The sequence below is a fragment of the Cyprinodon tularosa genome, unplaced genomic scaffold (assembly GCF_016077235.1).
Source record: "Cyprinodon tularosa strain WSP-4 unplaced genomic scaffold, ASM1607723v1 ctg139, whole genome shotgun sequence".
Classification (NCBI taxonomy): Eukaryota; Metazoa; Chordata; class Actinopteri; order Cyprinodontiformes; family Cyprinodontidae; genus Cyprinodon; species Cyprinodon tularosa.
Window position 1 is genome coordinate 517658 of NW_024038210.1, and position 22446 is coordinate 540103.

At 39.6% G+C, this 22446-nt stretch overlaps 1 protein-coding gene across 1 annotated transcript; it reads left to right on the forward strand.

The window, feature by feature from the left end:
* The first annotated feature begins 308 nt into the window (after positions 1-308).
* On the forward strand, positions 309-11236 carry ythdf2 (YTH N(6)-methyladenosine RNA binding protein 2). The gene is made up of 6 exons (XM_038278149.1): positions 309-518; positions 744-768; positions 6376-6455; positions 6978-8663; positions 10163-10228; positions 10531-11236. Exons 1-6 carry the CDS (start codon positions 492-494, stop codon positions 10552-10554), a joined length of 1908 nt encoding a protein of 635 aa, XP_038134077.1. The 5' UTR covers positions 309-491; the 3' UTR covers positions 10555-11236.
* The last annotated feature ends 11210 nt before the right edge of the window (positions 11237-22446 follow it).

Genomic DNA, 22446 nt, shown 5'->3' on the forward strand with positions numbered 1-22446 from the left:
GTGGGATACACCAACCTAATGCAGTGTATTCCTTGGACAAAACCAGGGTATGACATTTTTTTTGAAAAACGTTAATAAAATATGAATGCTTCGCATTTCTTTGTAAATATCTAATATTTCTTGATAAAATATGAATGCTTCGCATTTCTTTGTAAATATCTAATATTTCTTGGTTAAATATCTAAATAAGAAATGGTACCATCAAGATCTAAAACCGGTAGGCCCAGGGTTAGTTGATCGGTGTCTTGTTCCTCCCAGCCAGTAGGGGGCGTCTGTTCGATGTGAATAAATGTAATTCTGAGTTGAAGAGGGCCGCCCAGCCATGTTGAGGAGTCTGTCAAGCAAACTGCAGCCCGCCATTGTGTAGAATCCAAGCTCACTAGAGAGATAAGAGTGATTGGCTGAAACTCCGTCGTAGCCGGACAAATTGTGCACCCCGCCACTATTAATTAGGAGACAATACAGTTACACAGGCCGTGGGGGGGAAAGACATGTCAGCCAGCAGCCTTCTTGAACAGGTAAAAAGAGGTATTTTCTGAACGTTTGCGAGGGCCAAATTTGTCAGCATCGCGACGGCTAGCGCAGGTAGCTTAGCTTCGAGGCAGCGGCTGTGGCTCAGTAGTGCAGTAGGCCTGACCACCTGCAAAACAATCTGACTGCTGAATATACATCTCTTCAACTATTTTTCCCCTTCCTCTCTTCTCATAAATCAAACCTTCATGAATCACCTGGACCCAATCCAGAGACCGAAAGGCCAAGCTAATAAAGGTAAGAGCTACTCAAAGCCTGAGGTTGTGGATACACAGCACTGTTCGTGCCGTGAGCTCTGAAAATCCTACGTCCGCGAGTGATGTTAGCTTGATAGGCATAAAGGGCCGTCTGTATCCCAAAAGTGAGATTTTTATAACCTTTCTAACTCTTATTTTAAACATTTTAATTAAAACCAACTCTGAAATGTCATTTTCACGGGTTTTAATCATAATTTAGAGCCTCAAGTTACAACCGGGGTATCGCCACAGGTAGTGTTGACTCGCAAATGTTAAATGGTTCACGTTGGTAGCATTTTCCTGGTTAGACTAGGACGCTATTGTCTCCAGACAGCACAATAAATGCGGCCTTTATTGTCCAGTCTCAGTGTCCAACACAAATTTAATGAAATTTGTCTGTGTTAATCAGCAGGTGCCTTTATTCAAGGCTAGTGTTAGCCGAGCCCGTCAACTTGAAAGGACTAGCTTGATAGCATGCTAATGTTAGCATGTTGCTATGTTAACCCAGAACGACACGTCCCTACACATGCTTTACCGCCTCCTTACCGCTAACACTGGAATACTACATTTTATATAAATACGTTTTTTCCTAATTTAATATATAGCTGTTATCTATATTTCTAACGCTACATAATGTATATCCCCGTTTCCGATCATTTCTTTTCCTAAACTAGCAGCAGGTGTGTTGCCAACATTGAAGAAATTAATATTTGAACACATGGTTTAATTTAAAGTAGTTTAAAACGTATATTAATGGGATTAAAAAGCAGTTTTAGATGCGTGGGGCAGCCTTTTGGAGTTGGGGGTAATTTCAGCGTTAAAACGCAACATTTTCTTATTTAAAGCCAATAATTGTGTCAAAAGTACACACATTTGTTAAGTAGAAGTATAGATACTGCAGTTTAAAAACACTCTGGTAGAAGTTGAAGTATCAACTTGACCTTTTTACTTAAGTAAAAGTGAAAAAGTATGTGCTTCGAAAACTACTTAAAGTATATAAAGTATAAAGTAACCTTTAAAAAAAAAACAAAAAAAACAGCCAGACGCCACTATATGAATTGAAAGCGGAGTTTTTCGACTATTTCGAAAAATTCTTTGAGATAGGGCCAAGGATGAGGGAGGTCTTGTTGGTCTCAATCTCCCGATCTCGCCTGTGTCCGACCTTTCACACATTTCAACATCTTTTTCTGAATCCAACGTTGTAGCATGGCATAGACAATAGGCTCTATGCACAGCTCCACTACTTCCTGAATTTAAGGCAGCTCCTTTGTTTCCTGTCTTTCATGATTGGATGCACTGATTAATCCAGGTGTGTATGACCTAAGTAACTGGCCAGACACACCTGGATTAATCAGTTCGTCCAGTAATGAAAGACAGGAAACAAAGGAGCTGCCTTAAATTCAGGAAGTAGTGGAGCTGTGCATAGAGCCCATTCAGTTACATTTTTGAAGAACACCTGCTTGCTTCTGATGATTTCCTTTGGCGTCAGCACAGATTTGATGAATAGCTAACCAATGAGAGTTTGCATTATATGACCAATTACACCAGTTTTCACTAGATCTGGATTGTGCCAATGATCTGCATTGGATGGCGCACATGGCGTGAAATAAATATAAACATTAAACTGAAGCAACGAGTAACGTTTGTTTTAAAAATGTAAGGAATAGAAAGTACAGATACTTGTGTGAAAATGTATTGAGTAGAAGTCAGATAGTAGGGAGGAAAATAAGTAATGGAGTATAGATGCCTAAAAAGTGTACTTAAGTACAGTAACAAAGTATTTGTACTTCGTTACTTGACACCTCTGGCTATTAATGATTTTTAAATTGTATCTTCTCTTGGTTTACAATGTCACGTAACAAGTTTTAGGCATTTCTGAGGACCCTTGGACAAACTGGAATCGTTCTTGTTGAAAGAACAATTTTCTAAAGACAAAATTGGCTCAATATATATGAACGAGAAACTTAATTTTGTGTTTGTAGGGCGGAAACAACAGTATTAATTGTAATAATGTTGCATTTAAGGTAAAAAAATAAAAAAAAATCTTGTTTGCCTGTTAATATGCTCAAGCAAGATAACTTAAAGTGAAAGTTTTTAGTTTCAACTGGTTTAATTCTGTAAAAAGTCGTCTTTAAGAAATCTTTTGACATTACTTAAAAAAAATATTATTTACAGAGTAATCGGTTAGCAAGATAATAGTTGCAGCTCTAGCGTGTTCTACCCTTAAAAGGAGTATAAAATGTATATTGATTTGTAAGAGAAAACATTTATTTATTGACAATTGTTGATCCCGGTGCGGCATTGGGAGTTAGAGTAAAAAAAAAATGGCCTTCATCACTTTACTTTTTGTAGTTGAAAAGAGATTAATGGAAAATATCTATGAAGCAAAACAAAGCCATGCATTTTAAAAAGGACAGGATGAGAGCAAGTTATATTATATCCTATTGTAGGGAACAGTGTTGTGCTTCTGCTAATTAGAGCACTTGAGATATTAGATGTACATTAAAGCAGTCGTGATCACACTTTTAAAGGGTTGCCTGGACGCAAGATTTGGTTGGACACAATACAAATTTTAAAGTGCCTTTGATTTGCTCTTCATAGAGAAGTAATGCTAAACCAGTGAAATGGATTTTCCCCTCCTTTTATCTTTTTACCCATTATCTATGTTTAGTGGCTGAGATGCTAATTTTAAGAGCAGAAAAATAGATATTGCCATCACAATTTCCAACACTTGTTCACAAATTTAACTTTTCCTGAAACTGGCATCAGCATGAACATTTTTTTTTTTTCACACAGGTTATACATCCGTTTTTTGATTATCAGATCAGTTAATCTATTAATACATGAAAACAGACTGAGGTTGTTTTTTTTTTTAAATCAGCTCGCCCACAAACCACTGAACCAGATCGTTTTATGAACGTTTTTTTCCCTTGATTTTATATATATGGAATTAAGTAATTTGGTTACAAATAAGTTTATTGTTAATCAGTTTTTTTTACATTTTCATTAAAGATCCTGAAAACTCAGCCTGTGATGGCAAATAAGTTACAGTTTTTATAGGATGATTCATTTGACAATACAGCTTCAAATGTATCTCCCATAAGCGTCGTTAGACCTATTTAAGGGTGGCTTCAGCCACCCTTTCTTTGGCATTAGCCACCCTATAATTATTTTGCGATTTTAAAAAATATATTTTTTTTTTCTGTATTTATTTTTTCCTCATATTTTCCCAAAACAAATGCAGTAAAGCACCGAATAAAAGCCATAAAGAAGACAAGTTAATCTGAACAATCATAGGCGTAACCTCCTTAAGGACTGGTGTGGACATGTCCCCACCAATATTTTGTACACGTATTTTGCTTTCGGTGCTGTGTATATCTGATTAAAACCCCATTCATGCCGCTCCTCATAAAGAAAATAAAAAAAGTTCTCCCCGCTGCTCACCGTCCACAAACCCCGACAAAAAAACTCAGAAAAAAGAATCTGTTGCCTCTCGCTTTCTCCCCATCACCCCCCTCCGCCCTCTCCCCATAACATTTGAATTGAAGATATCCGCGGGTGACGGGTCGGGTTCGGTAGTCATCCTAACGGGTTCGGGCGGGTGCGGGTTGGTAAAACTCGACCCATGCAGGTCTCTAAGCTACACTACATTCAGTATCGTTGCCATAGAAACAGACAACAGCGCCAATATATCAGAATTATACTAAAACACACGCAAATAATTTCCCACATAAAAAACAGGACTTTCAGTCCATTACAGTTTTCCGTTTTTAGAGGGTTGTTTATTTTGCGTTTATTAAGTGATGGCTGTGGTATATTAGCTTTCACTGCTATAAGCTTTCGCAGCAGTGATTGATTAATTTAAACACCTGCTCTACTGATGGTCTATCGGAGTTGGTGTTTAGGTTGAACATAAAGAACACCTTTTATTTGAAGCTTCTTGTAGCTACTGTTTTAATCCCGGCTTTACTTAAAACTTTTTCCTGACTTTGATAGTGTTGCCATTCAGTAGCAAGCACTGCGCCCCTTTTTCTTTTATATGTACATGTACATTTAAGATTTAGCGTGTTAAGTTGACAACTCATGAGCAAGCTGCTTTTTGCAATCTAGCAGGAAGGTAAGGATAGGATCTTGCAGGTGTGACGTCACTCTGCAGGGGGTCCAAAGATAAAAGATTTAAACAATTTTGGCATTGGAATTTCAGATTTAAGGGAGTTAGAAAGTTCACTTAGTAAAAGTGCAAATAATAAATCTGATTACCGATTACTTTTAAGCTGGTTGAACATACTGCGACAGACTGGTGACCTGTCCAGGGTGATCCCACCTCTCACCCAGAACGTGGCTAGAGATATGCACCAGCACCTCCTGATCCCACTGAGGGATAAGGTTAAAGAAAATGGATGGTTGAACATAGTCCGCTCTCCCAGATTCTATCAAATCAGTATTGATACCCTCAGGGGCGGATTTAGGAAATTTGGGGCCCTAGGCAAAGACAGGCAGGGGGCCCCCTGAGAAGAAAACCCATAAAACAGACCCATTCTACAGATAGAGAAATGTTAATAGAATAGACATCCATTATCTGTTCTAGGTTTTGTCCCTCTCTTCTTGTCCCTTTTTCCTCTCTATTTATCAGCGTTCTGATGGCATTTTAGCCAAAGGATTTTTATCAAAAACATAATTAATGTGCACAAATAAGGATTAGTTGTATTAACCATACATGGAAACAGAGTTTTATGGGGCCCCCAGAACTTGGGGCCCTGGGCAACTGCCTAGTATTGCCTAATGGTAAACCCCCCCCTGGATACCCTGCTGGTGGATGTTCTGGACAGAAAGACGGAGTTGCTTAATCATATTCTGCTTAAGGTCCCATAAGATCTTGTCCGAGTCCTGGTTTAAAAGTAAATTAATTTTAAAAAGTGACCCAAAATTGACTGTCAATAAATGTTCTACAAAATGGATATATTTCTTTGATTTGTACTGTCTGTTTAGATTTATGTGATATTTTTTGCACAAAATATATAAGTGAATATTGTAACAGTTATGTTTTCAACTGTAAGCATTAAATTGATAAATGTTATTCGCATTTTTTTGGCTTTATCCTTTCCAACAAAAAAAAAAAGGCGTCGCGCAGGTAGCTCCCTTTCCTTATGAGCCGTCCCCACCAACTTTCAACACAAAGTTACACCCTTGTCTTAGACAACGCCTTAGCAGGTGCACTGAAAAAATTCGGCGCGCGCTACGCACGCGCATTATCTTCTAAGGGCTGAGCCACCCTTGTGTCTTAAACCTAGAGACGCCCCTGGTATCTCCTCTAACAATGAATCCCAGATTCACTGATGGCCTCGTAGCTGGATAATGTAGGATCTAAATTCTGATCAGCTGGCAGTTTAATTCTTCATGTTTCGTTATTTTACGCTTTCAAGTATATTTCTTCTTGCTGATTTCTTCAGTTTCTTTCGTCGGTCTCTTAAAATAAAAACATTTGTGTTCTGTTAAATGTCCAATGCTAGCTCCCTTATCCTCTAATATCTTTAATTTTATAGTATGTTGTAAATGTAGAAATTAGAATTTTTGCATCTGTCACAAAACCTGTTTACTTTCTTTTCAGTGCAAAACGGAGCTGTGACCCAAAAGGATACTTTGAATGACGATGAGTTTGAGCCTTACCTGAATACTCAGGCCAGACAGGTGAGCGTTTGAGGAAAGGTGTTGAGTGGGTCTTCATTTTCTCTGGCTTTGTTGGATCATAAACACTTAACTCTTTGCTTATGATGGGAGTGGAGTTCAGAAACTGAATCTAAATGTCCATTTTAGATTGACTTGCATAAAATGGCAAAAATAACCTTTTTTTTTTTATCTTGGCTACCTAAGGTTTTGACTTCCTATTGTGTTCTATTGCCTTGAATAACATAGGCCTGGAGCTCAAGGTTCACTTTTCGTTTCTTTGATTTTTAAGCCACTTTTAAGGTGAAGGTATTATGAGCCATTCGTTTTTTACTGGTTTTAAGCAGATATTTGGGGGACGCACCGGTGTAAAAGTTGTGCCAATCCTTCATTTTAATTGACATTTTATAATTTAAAGTTCAATAGGTTTTAAAATGCCTGCAATAACTTCATAGTGAACTTAAAGGGTATTTCAAATGGCCCACAATTCATTTGAAGTATATATCTTTTTTTCCGTATATAAACTGTATTTTTTTTCTGTTGTAGAGCAATGCCTATACGGCCATGTCGGACTCGTACATGCCCAGCTACTACAGCCCTTCCATTGGCTTTTCCTACTCCCTAAATGAAGCAGCTTGGTCCACTGGTGGGGACCCTCCTATGCCTTACCTGGCCTCCTATGGACAGCTGAGCAATGGTGAACCCCACTACCTCCCAGACGCGATGTTTGGCCAACCGGGTCCCCTGGGGAGCAACCCGTTCCTGGGCCAGCACGGCTTCAACTTTTTCCCAAGTGGCATCGACTTCTCAGCATGGGGCAATAGCAGCTCTCAGGGACAGTCGGGGACGCCACAGAGCTCTGGCTACAGCAGCAGCTATGCCTATGCTCCCAGCTCACTTGGGGGTGCCATGATTGATGGACAGTCTCCATTTGCACCTGCTGCCAACGAACCCCTCAACAAGGCCCCAGGTATGAACAGCCTTGACCAGGGCATGGCAGGCCTTAAAATTAGTGGGGCTGCGCCTGGTGGGAATGGAGAAATTGCTCCAAAGGTGGTTGGCTCTGGGTTACCTGGTGGGGGCCCCTTGGGGCCCGTGTCTTCTGTCGGACCTCCCAGCATGCCTCCTGTCTCAATTGCTCCAGCCAAGCCAGCCTCCTGGGCTGATATTGCCAGCAAACCTGCCAAGCCTCAACCCAAGCTTAAAACCAAGGGCGGCATGGCAGGTGCTAATTTGCCTCCTCCGCCCATTAAACACAACATGGACATTGGTACTTGGGACAACAAGGGCACCATGCCCAAAGCTGCCACCCCTCAGCAGGTGCCCCCTATTCCCAGCAACGGGCAGCCGCCTAATCAGGCTTCTCCGCAGCCTGGAGCTACAGCTGCGGGGAACCCACAGATGCCTCTGAGCAATGGACAGCTGGTTCCACCCATTTCCCAGCTGGGGCAGCATCATCTTCCTCTTACTGGACAGCCAGGTATGGCTCAGATACCCCAGCCTCTTTCCCAGGGTCCCCCACCTAGCCAACAGCAGCAGCCTTCTCAGCCTACTCGCTGGGTCCCTCCACGAAACCGGGCCAATGGATTTGGAGACGCTAGTGGAAATGGGACAGGCCAGTCACCTCCCTCTTCAACTGCCGGAGTGGTTCCTGGGGTCCCCTCTGAGCCTCACCCCGTTTTGGAGAAGTTACGCATGGTTAATAATTATAACCCCAAGGACTTTGACTGGAACCTCAAGCAGGGCCGCGTGTTCATCATCAAGAGTTACTCTGAGGACGACATCCACCGCTCCATCAAGTACAACATTTGGTGCAGCACGGAGCATGGCAACAAGAGGCTCGACGGCGCTTACCGTTCGTTGGCGAGCAAAGGGCCCCTTTATCTCCTGTTCAGCGTGAACGGGAGCGGTCACTTCTGTGGTGTCGCCGAGATGCGCTCACCGGTGGACTACAACACATCTGCTGGCGTGTGGTCACAGGACAAGTGGAAGGGTCGCTTTGATGTGCGCTGGATCTTTGTTAAAGACGTTCCCAACAGTCAGCTGAGGCACATTCGGCTAGAGAACAACGAAAATAAGCCGGTGACCAACTCTCGGGACACACAGGAGGTACCGCTGGACAAGGCTAGGCAAGTGCTAAAGATCATCGCTGGATACAAACACACCACTTCCATCTTCGATGACTTTTCTCACTACGAGAAGCGTCAAGAGGAGGAGGAGTGTGTGAAAAAGGTAATGCAGCATTCCTAAGCTGATTGAAACTTGTCTTTAAATCCTTGTCCACACAATGAAAAAAAACCTGTGGTGAATGGAGTGTTTTAAATTCTGGATTTTTCTGTCAAATTCTGCCGCGTAACATTTTAATAAGTTGTGCTAGTTTTATTTTTTTTCTCAGGTTGGCTGTTGATCTTTATTTTTTGCAATGATTTGCCTGTGCCTTTTTTCCTTGTCACAGAGCAACAGATGTAAGCTGCATAACAATAGAAAATCCTGGCAATATTGATGTTATAATATCATTTTGGATACACCCACAGTTTTCTTCCTTCTCATGCTTCCAATTTTCTGACCTTTGGTATCCTTAGTCCTGAAATCTGTGTCAAATGTACCTACTATTGTGTATCCAACAGGTCGCATCCTATTTGTATGCAGAGTGAGTTTTGGTACGAATTTATCCTTTAAATATACTTCCCATTAATATGCAAGAACAAACTTAATGATAAAGAAAAGTGTTGTGCATCTCATAAACAAATAGGAATTAAGTTATAAACTGGGAATACCCTAGATATGTGAATATTGCATTCATGTGGATTATTTTTCAGTTTAACTGCCACGCTGATTTTTATTCTGTGTGCATGTACTCGGGCGGAACCATAAGCAATGATTGCAATATTAGTCAGCAATGTTCATATTCTATGTCAAGGACCATTTAAGGTTAAATGATTACTGGCCAGTTTATACGTGTATCATGAACTTGCATTTTAAAGGTTAATATAATGTGTAGACAGAGGATCAGTGCTGCAGATAAAAGCAAACACCAGGAAAAGATGACATAACCTGAAATGCTAAAGGTCACAGGTGGTGATGCAGCCGTCAGAAGAAACTGTTGATGTATGTAGTACTATTTTCAGACGGCTTTATTTTCCGGAAGGTTACTTTATAACTTCTAGTCTTATTGTGAATCGGATTAGAGCATAAAACATCTTTCCATCTGTAGTGTGTTTATGGGAATCTTTGGTTGTCAGACTTCATCTTTACATGGTGGAGGGTCAGTGTAGAGGATATGAGGATGAAATGATGCAGAATTGAAAATTATTTACAAGTTGGGGGATCTGATAGAAGCTGATTCCATTCCTTATCTTACGCTTGTTTGCTAACAGGACAGATTTAAAGTTAAATTTAATGTATGTTTATGGAAGACATACTTCCACGGTCCTAATTTAATTTGGTTTTACGAGGTTCAGTTTTGCATTTTTTAAATCATTTTTCCTCACCTTAAAACTCTACAACAAATACAGAGCTTTGACTGTAACATCATGTTTCTAGCAAACAATGGAAACATTAACATATTTTAAAAACCTACAGTAATTTTTCTCTCTATCTTTGGAACATAACTTTGTTTTTCTAGTATCTTGCTGTCTGTTTTTAATCTAGATGAATAAAACACTCCTCCAGTAATGAGAAACGCTGCCTCATTTTTATTTTCTGCTCATTTTTCCTCTGCTGTTTGACAGGTGGAGGTCCAAGGCAGCGAGCCATATCCCAGCAACCCAAGCAACAGGAGTCATTACAGGCTTCAGGTAACTTTGCTTCTTCTCTAGAGTAATTCGATGCACATCTGGTGTTTATTTATACTCTGGTACATTGACTTTTTAATAAAAATGTGTGTGCTTTTTACTGTATTGATAATGTCAGTTATTTAATACAGAGATATCCTCTGTGGAGAACACAGGATCCTGTTTACATCCCTTTCTGTAACACAGGCATTGGTGCTTTGTTGAAAACATAAACAAAACAAAAAGAGGGGAAATCTTAAGTTGGTCTTTGCTTTGTGATTATCATAATTTCTAATTTATTTATTTTTTTTTATTTCTTTTCCTAGGAACGCCAAGGACGAGTCAAGTAACAGTTGGTGCTTTGGTCAAAAGACTGAAATGTCCCTCCTGAAACCCTGTACACCCCGACACATTATTACATTCAGATCTCTAAGAAATTCTAACAGGGGTGAAGATTTAACAAAGGACAAAAGGAAAAAAAAAAACTAAATGAAGACTTTGATTTCTTTTGACTTTAAAGACTTACTTCGAACTTGTAGTAAAAAGGAAACGATTATTCATAGGACTGCAACTAAATGCATAACGTCCTTAGCTGATTTTTTTTTTTTTTCTGCCCTACCCCATTCCACTACATATGCTTTTTCCTTGTATGCTGCTTTTTCCTTTCTCTTTTTTCTTTTTTTGTAATGAAAGGAAAAGATCTGCATCTGTTTTTATGGTCCAAGATGGAGTGTAATTCTCACAGAAACCTTAAAGATCAGAGATCCAATAGAAAAATGTAGTGTCCCAAAGTAAAGATGGACATCTTTAACAGCCTTTCTGCAAACCCGGCTCTGAGCGTCAAACCAGAAGGCAAGAGCAGCTTCCTCCTCAGTGGATTCTTCACCGATGGCTGGTGCCAACTATTCTCACCTCAGAATTTCTGTTTGTCCTTGCTTGTCATGTTTTTGTTAACGAGGACTGCAGGTTGCTTGTTAAAAAAAAAAAGGAAAAAAAAAACATCCGTTTTCATATGTTGGAGTGCGGGGAGGAGGGGTCAAGAGGATGGTGACAGGACCAGTTAGGAATTGGTTAAATGTTTAAATTGGTCAAAATATTAAGTTGATGAGCTTTGCTCACCATATAATTTTACGTGGGGGGGGAAAATGAGGCCATCTTCATTGGACTTTATTTTTTCTTGAATAAGTTAAGTCATTGTTGCTATGGGCTGCTTTTCTTTTTTTTTTCTGTTTTCTTATGACTGATGCGAGTGGCCTTGCCCCCACTCTTTCTATTAATCAGTTCAAAAGTAATAAATGTGGTATATTCAGCAGAGTTGTGTGCATTCCTTATGTTCAACTTGAAAGTGGCTTCTTTATTCAGCTTGTTTTTACATGGTGTTTGTTTTTTTTATGTTTTCTGCTCAGTTATAACCAGCCTGCACTTATTGGAGGCTGTGCTTTAACCCTGCTATGCCTTTCTTACTGCTCTTTTTCTTACCACCTTGTCCTCCATGCTTCCCCCCCCCCCAAATCCTTATTTCTTAGCCAGAAATTCAGAGTAAAGCACCGGTTGCAGCAATGCTTAATGTCATTGTCGGTTAGGGGAATAAAGAAAACATTGAGAACTACTGGCTTTTATTTGTGGCATAATAAAGATGCTCTTAAAAAGAAAAAGTCATGGGTTTTTCTTACCATTGGCCATCTCTAGTTGGATAGTTTTGTTACTCTGACCATTTTGGCATATCTTGTCTGTGCCCTAGTGAAATGGTTCTTGCATACTCTTACTTCCTACTCATTAAATATGTGAAAATTGCTTGATTTGATTTACTAGTCAACTTGCTTTTATTTCCTAATCTAATGGTGTTCAATGTAAGATGTACATGTAATTTGGAGACAACTTGATCTAAAAGATTTAAATGAGTAATTACTGGTAGAAAATCAATTGTTTAATGCATAATCCGGGTTCTATCATTGCAACCAACACTTGTTTTCAAATTCCGCCATTTTCTGACTTGGTAATTATGGTTGTAATCGCAGCAGCCACAAGGTGGCGCCACAGCACCGTTTACTGCTGCAAAGCCTTAGTCAGGTTTCAGTGAAATTTTCCTGAACTTGGACCCTTTTCGTTAAGAGATAAGCACTGTTTAAGATGCTTTTGGGCAAATTTTATTAAGTCAACTGGTCAAAATAGTGAAAATGGCTTTATTTTTTCTTTATGTAGAGGTGATCTGAAAGATGAGACCTGTAGTGAGTTTTGAAATTTATGCTAATTTGCAGCACTACAATTAAGTTAAACGTGTATTTTGATCTAAAAGGCTACATATTTATATTTTACTTTGAAAACAAAAACTGGACTGATGTAGGTCAGTTTTATTGACCAGAGCTGCTAAAATCGCTGTATATAAACCATTTATTCTGATAATTGGACGTTAAATGCAGAAGAAATCGTTTCATGGGGAAATATTAACTCTCCTTAATTCATTAGGAACTAAAAGGAAGTTTATTATGGAAACAGGACAGGAAGCAAGATGACCTGTTCAGTAAACTCACGTGCTTAAAATATAAAAAAATATTGAAAGCATAGACTTGCTATTTTGGGTCTGTGCAGAAAGAGTGAAGCATGTTTCAAGTTAGGATCTGTCTTAGATTTGATTTTGACCAAATGTATTCATGTTTTTTTTGATCATTTGAACATTTTTAAACTTCAGGTCCTCAATATTTTTAGTTTTCATTTTATTATTGAGTAAATGTATTATCCCCAGAAGATATATTTCATGTTGCATGCATGATTGTTTACATTTCATATAGATAACCGTGATTAAACTTTTAAGAACAATTATATTGTCTTCACAACAAAGGTTACGGCACCTATACTAGAGACAAAATACTGCACCAGTTTCTTAAGGTGTTGGTATTTTATCTTAAGCTCAGTTTTCATCTGCTAGATCAGGGGTCTGCAAGCTGTGGCCCCGGATTTGCAACTGGCTTTTTGCCTGTGTGGCTCCCTATTATTAAAACCAATTTTAGTTCTGCTTTTATGCTTCTCTGCATAAAAGCAAAGTTTTTTTTTTTTCATAGTCAAAGCAAGCATCAGGTCAAAACAAAGAATGATTTTCTTCAGAGAAAATACCATTTGAAGATGGCCTAGCCAAAGTAGAGCAAAAATCTTCCATAAATGTGAAAAAAGAATTTTGTGCCCAAAGACGGCGTCTCTAACAGGATCTGGAGGGTGAATGCCGACAGCCTCCTACCAAACAAAAGCATATGCTGATTTAAATCAAAGGGTTTTGTCTGTATACTTTAAGGGTGCGCTCTTTTATTCTTTATTTTTCCCTTTTTTTAATGCAGTTGACTTGTAAAGGATTCCTGTTTCTGTAAGGTTTTTTTTTTTTAAAGCCTGCCATTTTTACCACGGTTACATTCATGCTGACACAGTCTGCTCCATCTTAACACAGTAGGGAGACCCTGATTTAGAAGAGGCCCTTAGCAGGGATTTAAGTTAGGTTAAAGGCACAGCATCCCAGCTGGAAGTGATTGGGGATTTTGATTAAGTCAACACCTTTGCGTCTTTTTGTTGCTGTTCCTTTTGTCACAGTTGATCAGTGCCTTCTTTGTCTTTTTTGAACTTAAACTCACAACCTGATAGCATCGTTTATGGCTCAAAGAATTGCTGAGATACATCCCGGTCATAAAGCAGCAAAGCTACTCCCCGACCACGACACTGCCACCGGTTTGTGTGACTCAGAATTATATTCTTTTTTTAATATGTGGTGGGATATTCGCCATTTTTGCATCATCGGTCCACAGAATAATTTCCAGAAGTCTTGATGATCATCAAGATGATTTTTGGCAAATGTGAAAAGGGCCTTTGTGTTCTTTTGGATCAGCAGTGATTGAGGCCTATTTGCCCAGCGTCTCTTTCTTTGAAATAAACTGTGAACTTTGACCTTTATGTCAGCGGTTAGTACCCCTTAGGTTCTTTTGTAACCTCCTAGAAGAATTTTTAACAAGAGTATTCATGTAGAGCCGCCACTCCTTAGAAGGCTCTACAATTTTCTATGTTTTTTATATTTTTTATGTTTTTAAATGTTAAGTGGAGCCTTAGAAATGGCTTTGTTGTTACCCTTTATCAGACTGATGATACAAATGTCTGTCTGCTCTTCATTTTCTTTTGACTGAGGTTAAAGTGTATTATTTTATGTATATTTATGTATTTATTGCTGTTATCTACGAGTCAAGAAGTCAAACCTAATATGGCTAGTGAGATTAAACCAAAAAATGTGGCTATATACAGCTAATCCCTGGGTTTATAAGGAGAGACCGTTATTTTATTAAACTTAAATATGTCTTTACTCAGGTTTATTTGTTTGATTTCTCTCCTTTTTTTTCAGTGATCTAAAAATTCAAGTTGCCACAAAAAGTAAAAGCAGAAGGAAACTTATAATGGAGTAAGCACCTTTTCACAGTTCATTATTATGATTCAGGCGGTAAAGCAGCTCAATGAAGGAGTCTCCCATTTCTAGCAGGATATTTTAACCACAATCTGAATTAAATGATATTAGACAGAGAGAGGGATAGCCTACAGAAAACAGATTTAGCCTCATAGAGGGAAGTTTTTATTTTTTGGTAAATGGGATATCTCACTAAGTGACAACAGCCGGATAAAGGAGCCACTGCTGGCAAACGTTGAGTTCATCTGGAAGGGAGCTCCACGGCACGTGTCGTCTGTGTGTTGTAGGGGGAGGGTGTGCGTGGCAAGCGTGCCGCCCTCAAGGGGTTCTCCTGTGACCCTTATCTGCGTGTCCCTGGGGACGCCTTTCAGCCCCTCCTGGGATGCAAATGAGCAGCCATAAAGCAGGGTTGCATGTAGATGCCCCATACGGAGAGGGCGGCGGGGAAGTAAGGGAAAGTGTTGCTGGAGCTGGAAGAGGAGGAGGAGGGTCAGCTCTGGAACATCCCACAGAGTGCATCACGCTAAAAGCAAGCTGGAGATGAAGCAGCAAACTAACAGGGATGATGTGAGAGTTTATGATAGTCTTTAGGTGTAGAGATGAAGCTGTAATCTACATCTGTTTCAAAATGATAAGATTTATCTTGCAGCCCTGATTGAAGGTATATATAAATATATATTATATAGGTGGTAAGAAAAAACAAAAAACAAGAGGAGAACATTTTTGGCTTATAACATCCTTTTGTAATCCAGATATTATACGGTTAAGGTTCATTTTGCATTGCAAGGTCATGGTTCTGCTTTATTTTCTCCTCATTATCATAAATCATTTGTCTCTTTTTTTCCATTAGTGACGCTTCACCATGTCGCCAACCCGACCTCTATTTACATGACTAAATTGGATTCCCTCTATCTTCTACATTTTGCCAAAATAAAATATGTATTTAATCTTTTAAATGCCATCATTTAATATTTTTTTTTATGGTTTATTTATTTTATTTTAAATGTTTATTGTTCGTTGAAAGTTTAGGGAACTTGAGTTTATTTTTTCCACTTTAAGAATTGGATCCGATCCATTTACGTTTTTCTTTTAATAACTGGAATCATTACAAACTCTTGCTTCTTTTTACTTATATATGTGTATATATAAAGACAAAAAGGTGTCATGAGGGCAGATAATTACATCAGAGGTGGGGGAGGGGCCATCTGTGTGTATGGTCACCTGCTCTCCAGCACCAGGGGTCCTGCGGTGTTTGATGTGTTTAGGGTCCCCCTCCTTATATCTCCTAATTGCATTGAGCATTGTGAAAGCGCATAATGTGCAGACAAGCAGAGGGGCCTGAAATCAGTTGATGACCTCCGTCTCTACATATGTGGCACGCTTAGGCCCTCCACACTTCAGCCTCAGTTGTGAGGAGATGAATGCATATGAATAGATATGCGAATATAGACCTGCTGTAGCTTTGGTGAGATCGCTTTTCCTCTTCGGTGAATTTGTTTATGAAGTTTCTAAGTGCTGTACACCAAGCCGTATGGTGATCAGAACTATGTACATCAACATATTTTAAATAATGAATTAGAAAAACTCTTTTTTTTTCATATCATCTGCATATTCTGCCTCCATAATCTGAGATGTAGGTCAGCTCACATCTTCTTTGCCTGCAGCGATTTGCAGCCTGAATCATTTGATGTAGAGCTGGGAGTTTTTTTTTTCTTTTTTTTCATTATTTAACATAAGATCTGATGCTCATTATTCAAATGATTATTTTTTTTACTTTAAAAAGAAACACTACAAATAGAAAAATAGTCCACTTTAAAAATAGACGACTTTATTGACATGTTTCAAAGAAAAAAAACACAACTGTGATGCTGAAAGTCGCAAATGAGAACGGATCTTATCCTGTAACACTAACATGTTGAAACCAGTTTGTAGTAGCAATAAACCAAGATAAATGATCACGATTGTATTGTTTTTTTACAGATTTATTTCTTGATTTAAGTATGTTACATCTCATTGGTATTTTTTTAACTTAGTGGGAAGAATATTCTCATGAGTAAACACACAGACCTTTGAAGTCTCCCACTGTCTCCACAGGGCTAATCCCCCTAGTGTGATCCCTCTGTCCATTTGGCTACAGGAGTAACTCTGGAATACTGCCTTTGGCTCTGTTTGATGGGACAGTATGGAAACCAGTGCGTTAACAGACCGATGCCCAGTGGTTGCGGGGTCTGTGTCCTAAAATATTTATGTTTTCTTCCTTGGTTTGCACTGAGCGATCTGTGCGTGCAATCTCCTGCGTCTCTCGTTAATCTGGATTGTGAGGATCATTAATCTGTGCAGCTATCAGCCCTTTCCGGCCGCCTGAATGCTGTGGCGAGGGTCGACTGTGGCTTCTCTCTTGGCATTCACCGCGTGCCTTAATTGTATTGAAATTAAATCAAGGTCCACTGTGAACACAAAGAGCTCAAACCCAAACTTCCAAGCGTTTGCAGCTAGTGCTTTTCATTTCCTCCTCTAATCTATCATTTCCTACACATTTAACCTCCTGTTGAGATGCTGTTCTACAGAATTCTTTAATTTCTTCTTTTCTGTTGTGAAACTGAAACATTTTTGGTCTTTCCTCAGTCTGTCCGTGTTGGAATTTCTCATTCCCCTCTCCTCACCTGTGATCTGTCTTCCCTGTAGGCTCAGATGCGGCTCTGCAGGTCTTTCACGCGTCAGAGTAACAGCCAAGCTAATCCTACACAAACATGTGATTGGTTTTCTTTGTTATTTTCAATAAAAAAACATTTCTTCTTTGTGCACCTTATACAAAAAGATACAAACACACAGTACAAATGAATGAAATCAATAGTTCCTCTAAATGACATATATGGAACGCACATGCATGCATGCAAATTTGGATTTGCAACAAATTTTTTTCCTTTTTTTGGGGGGGGGGGGGTGTTTTCATCTAAGCAGGGTTCACAGCATTCAGATGATCTTCATGTTAAAACATTACAAACAGACAATAGGACAGAAAAGCATGGAGAGATGCAGAGCAAGCGAACGTAGCTACCTTTGTTGCACCATAAAGAAAGCTTCAGCCCGGCTACCTGACAGCTACCATTCCTGCAGACCATCTTCCCCTGAGAGCAAAAACAAAGGACGGACGCTCGATTTTTTTTTTATGAGGATACACTACGACGCTCCACAATGTCCTAATATGAGCAAAGCAAAGAACCTGCACAGTGCCCGTTCCTAAGAGCTCGGTGTGGTTTAACCAGACCAAGCAGATCTTCAATCCAGTTGGTAAAGCTGTGTCGCTATCTCCCTCTTACCCTCCCTCCTACTCTCCATCTCTTTACTGTTCTCTCTCTCGCTTGGTTCACTCTGCGCATGTATCTCTAGCCATGTTCAGAACAGAAAACAGGATCTAAATATCAACACACAGAAATCATTTTGCAAGCATTAAACTGTGATTCAAAGAAAAAGAAAATAGAATTAAGAATTTTTACCAAACAAATGACTCCAAAATAGGTGAAGCATTGACTCTAATTACTCTTTTTTTAACTCTTACTCAGTCCCTTTCTGTTTTATACTAACCAATACTACAGTACCATACACACAATCTGTCATTTCTCTGATCAACATCCTTTCCTCTCTAAGGTGAGGCAAAAAACGGCAGCGAAGATGGAGAGTTTGTCCTCCTTCTGGTCCTCAGTCCTGGTTTTGTTGTTGTTGCTGCTGTAGTTTTAGTTGTGACTGCGCTGCTCCATCTCCATCCTGTCAGGGTTCTTCTGCTTTAGGAAGACACAAGGGGTGGTGGGATAGCAGACAAGGGGGACTGAAAGGACGGGATGCAGGCAGGTGTCACGCATGCAGTCAGGGGGAAGAAGGAGAAGGTTGCAAGAGGAATTAATAAAAAACACAAAAAGAAATGGACTCAGCTAAATTCTAGCCAATCATCGGCATTGGGAAAAAAATCCATTTTGATCTGCTCAAGACAAAACCAAAAAAAAAAAAAAAAGAACCCACGATGTAGAGTATACATATATAAGCCAAGTAGGTATATATGTATGAGGATCCAAGGGAGAAGGAGGAGAAAAGGGAAATAAGGGATGGACGGACGAGGAGGACAGGCGACTAGCTCACACACAGACACAGTGCGCTGAGGAGAAGGCACGGGCTTCAATTTATGCTTTCTGGTCGACACCACCCCCCATCTCACATACACGCGCATGCAGACGCACACACACATCTATCGAATGTCCCGCCCCTATCTGCCCCTGTCCCTGTCCTGTCCCGTACTGGATGCATGGCCCAGCTGATCAGTGAACAGGGATTAGCCAGCAGGGCCAGCTGGCAGGGATTACACAGGCAAAGTGGGGGGAGGTTTGCATTGGGTGGTGGGAAGGGGGGGTAGTTGAGGGGTGAGATGGTAGATCTCATATTGAGGGGTGGATGGGGCTCTTGTCTTGTCCTACACACACACCTGCATAGAAACACATATGTGTGCACACAAACACACTTGAATCAAATGAAGTGTTTGCACCATACAGCGATGGGCGACTTCAGCATCACAAAACCGACTTTGCCACAAATGCGAAAGCTGCACCTGAAATGGACGTATGCATCCACTTTTCCTGCTGCACACCATCAACAATGCACCAAGCTGATGAATGGATGTTAAACTGAAGGAGGCCGAAGGGGGGGTGGGTCGGTGTGCAGAGGGAGGGAACCCCACGGGAGAGTGGAGCTAGGCTGACAATGCAAGGCTTTGACCCTTGACTCCTTCGCCGCTCCATCATCCGCAGCCATCAGCTGATTCTGGTAAATGGACAGCAGCAGCCTCCTCCTCCTCTTTCTCCCTGTCAAACACACGCGCGCACCGACACGGGCCCGCTAACGGTGCTGAACCTACCAGGGATGACCTTAGCTCTTTTTTTTTCTTTTTTTTTTATTAGCAGCCCTTTTTCAGCTCCGGCTCCCTCCAGCGCGCCGCTGCTCTTTTCCCTCTCATGCCTCACTTCACCACTTAGCTCATCCCGGTATTCCCGCTGCTAACCTTTCTCGTTATTTTAAAATGTGTCGACACACACCGCTGTCATATCTACATAGAAACAGGAGTGTATTTTCAGTTGGTCATCCTTTGATTCATCCTGTTAAATTGGATTTTCTTCCTCAGTTTTGTCTCCAACATTTTTAAAAACCTATGAATCTAACCTTACGGCTGAAATTAGAAGTTAAAAAAAAAAACATTTATTTATAAAAAATGCAAAAATAAATGTCTGAATTTGTTATTTGCAGCCATTGTGAAATTTTGGAATGCACTATCAAATCCATGTAAACAAATCTTTATTAAAAAAGGTGCTTTAAATAAATTAAATGCTCTGACGTGCAACACTTATGGAAAATGGACGTCTTTAATCTGTCACTAACTGCGTAGTTTTCCAGATAGACAGCAATTTCTCAAAGGCATGTTCAGCCTGCAGCAGTTGCTGTTTGTGTGTCTCTGTAAAAACTTTTTGCAGCTGCTTATCTTCCGTCTAAGCAGTATGTTTAGGTTTGTCAAATAAATGAAAAAAATTTATATAAGCGCACGCAAACCCAAGGAGTGGGTTTCCTTTAAATTCAAAGTGACATTTTTAGGGCCTTGAAGGCGATTTCTTATAGCTAACATGTAGATTCATACATGGCTGAAGTGAGACAAACATGATGCTTGGTTTGGATGTTTTAAACTGGAACGTTAAAGTAGAGCTCTGGCGTAAAAAATGTAGACGGACTGTTTTCATATATGTATTGAATTCAGATTGGTTTTATTTCTCTGTGCATATTTTTTTGTTAAAGATCAAACTTTACATTTCCAAGTAATTCTGCTATGCCGCTGAAGCATAAATGGAGCGTTTCTACACCAACTTGATCCTTGTCCATGTTGAAAGATAGTAGAACGAATATTTGCAACAGAGTGTTTACGCCTTTGCACTTCGCCCTTAATTTTTAAAACTCGAGAGCAGCCAACAGGCGTAGAAGCACTGGTAGCTGGCAGCTACGAAGATCAGAAAGACTCAAGAAAAGATTCTTTATCAGACCGAGAAACATGGGCGAAAAGAGTGGAGCAATTATATAAAGAGACAAGCCAGCAGAGACAGACAGGCAGAAAGACAGACCGGCAGGCAGGGACAAGTAGGCAGTGCTCATCTCCACTTTGGTAATCTGATGGGGAGATTAGCAAACAGGCAGCATTTGGGTCGGATTATCGGGTCATTAGAAAAGACTGGTGCTCCAGAGCCTCTCTCATGTGTTAATGTGGCTTTACAGGTCCTGAGCGCTGTCTGTGCAGATTGTCGAGAGGATGTACATTACATCGTCTCTAAACATGCAAAGAGGACCACATCACCCTAATACCCCGCAGACCTTGTGTTCGTAATTCTATATCCATGAATTGGAATTTTATTTTCTTAAAAAAAAAAAAAAAAAAAAAGAGAGATATTTCTTTGTATCTAATTTACCTCCAATGCTATTTTTTTACCTCATAAGATTTGTTTTATATTGTTTTCTGCAAATATAAAATTAAAGACATTAGTCGATGTGCTATTTAAAAAAAAAACTACAATTATATTTCTAAGAAATTGCCATAATGCAATCATGTTAATTTAGATTTTTTTCCACCTTTCATAATAAAAAAATCTGATATTCCCAAATCCCCTAATTTTTGAGAAATTACAAATACATGCTAGATTATTTCTCATTAAAAAGGAGGGTTTAGCATTGCACAAATGCGTTGGCTCTAAATAAATGATACATATATGATGTGAATTTGAATGGGTTCAGATTAGGAGTGTGTATGTTCTTTTTTTTACGTAGCTTTTGTAAATATATGAAGAGAAACTCTATGTAAATGTGTGTGTGTGTGTTTTGTTATATTCAAGGCAGGGATCGTTAGGCTGTTCATTAATAGCAGATCAATGCTGCTGTTTCTCTCTGCCAGTTGTGCTGATGTACAATATGGTTCCAACATTGCAAAATTTGGTCAAATTTAACAAGAACAGACGATGAAGCCTTTGATACGTGAGCATCCTTTTTGTGGTGTGTATGTGTGTGTTTGTGGGAGACTTCATGCCAACCTTATTGTTTCAGTTTCACACCAGCCCAAACACACATCTAATGACGTTTAACTTTTTTTTTTCCAGGATTGATCACTTTCTCCTGCACTCTCAACCTCTTAAAATCTGATCTGTGGTCCCAAAGTCCTTCCCTGATGTTGCTGCCGCCTCTGCATACACCCTGTCCCAGTTCCCAACCCCCATCGCCTTTTTTGTCAAATAAATTGCTATGTGACCTACTTCCCATTTTGCACCATTTCACCCGCATTCAGATATTATTGTTTGAACATGAATGATTTGCTTTGGGGCATACAGTGTCAAAGTAGGCACATTGTATGGTATACATAATAAGGCATAGTGTACTTTGAGTGAAATAAATATAGAAAAAATTCCAACTTTTTGTTCAGAATTTGATCTGTGCTGCAGCCTCTAATAAAAAGTTTTTTTTTTTCTTGTATGGTTTGTAATTAAAATACATGGTTCGCATATTTTCTGATTAACACATGCAGTATTTCTCAAAGCCTTCTTCATAACAGGATGTCTTTGTGGTGGTCATAGACAGAGAAAATAAGGTAAAATCAATTTTGCAGCCTAGCTAAGCAGAAAGCACGCTGGTAATTTTTAATAATAAGCATTGCTAATTTATTGAGGCACGTTGCATTTTACAGCCCAGTTAGGTCTGCACCAGTTGGCATCCAGCGTTCTGCCTTGACTCGTGGTGCATT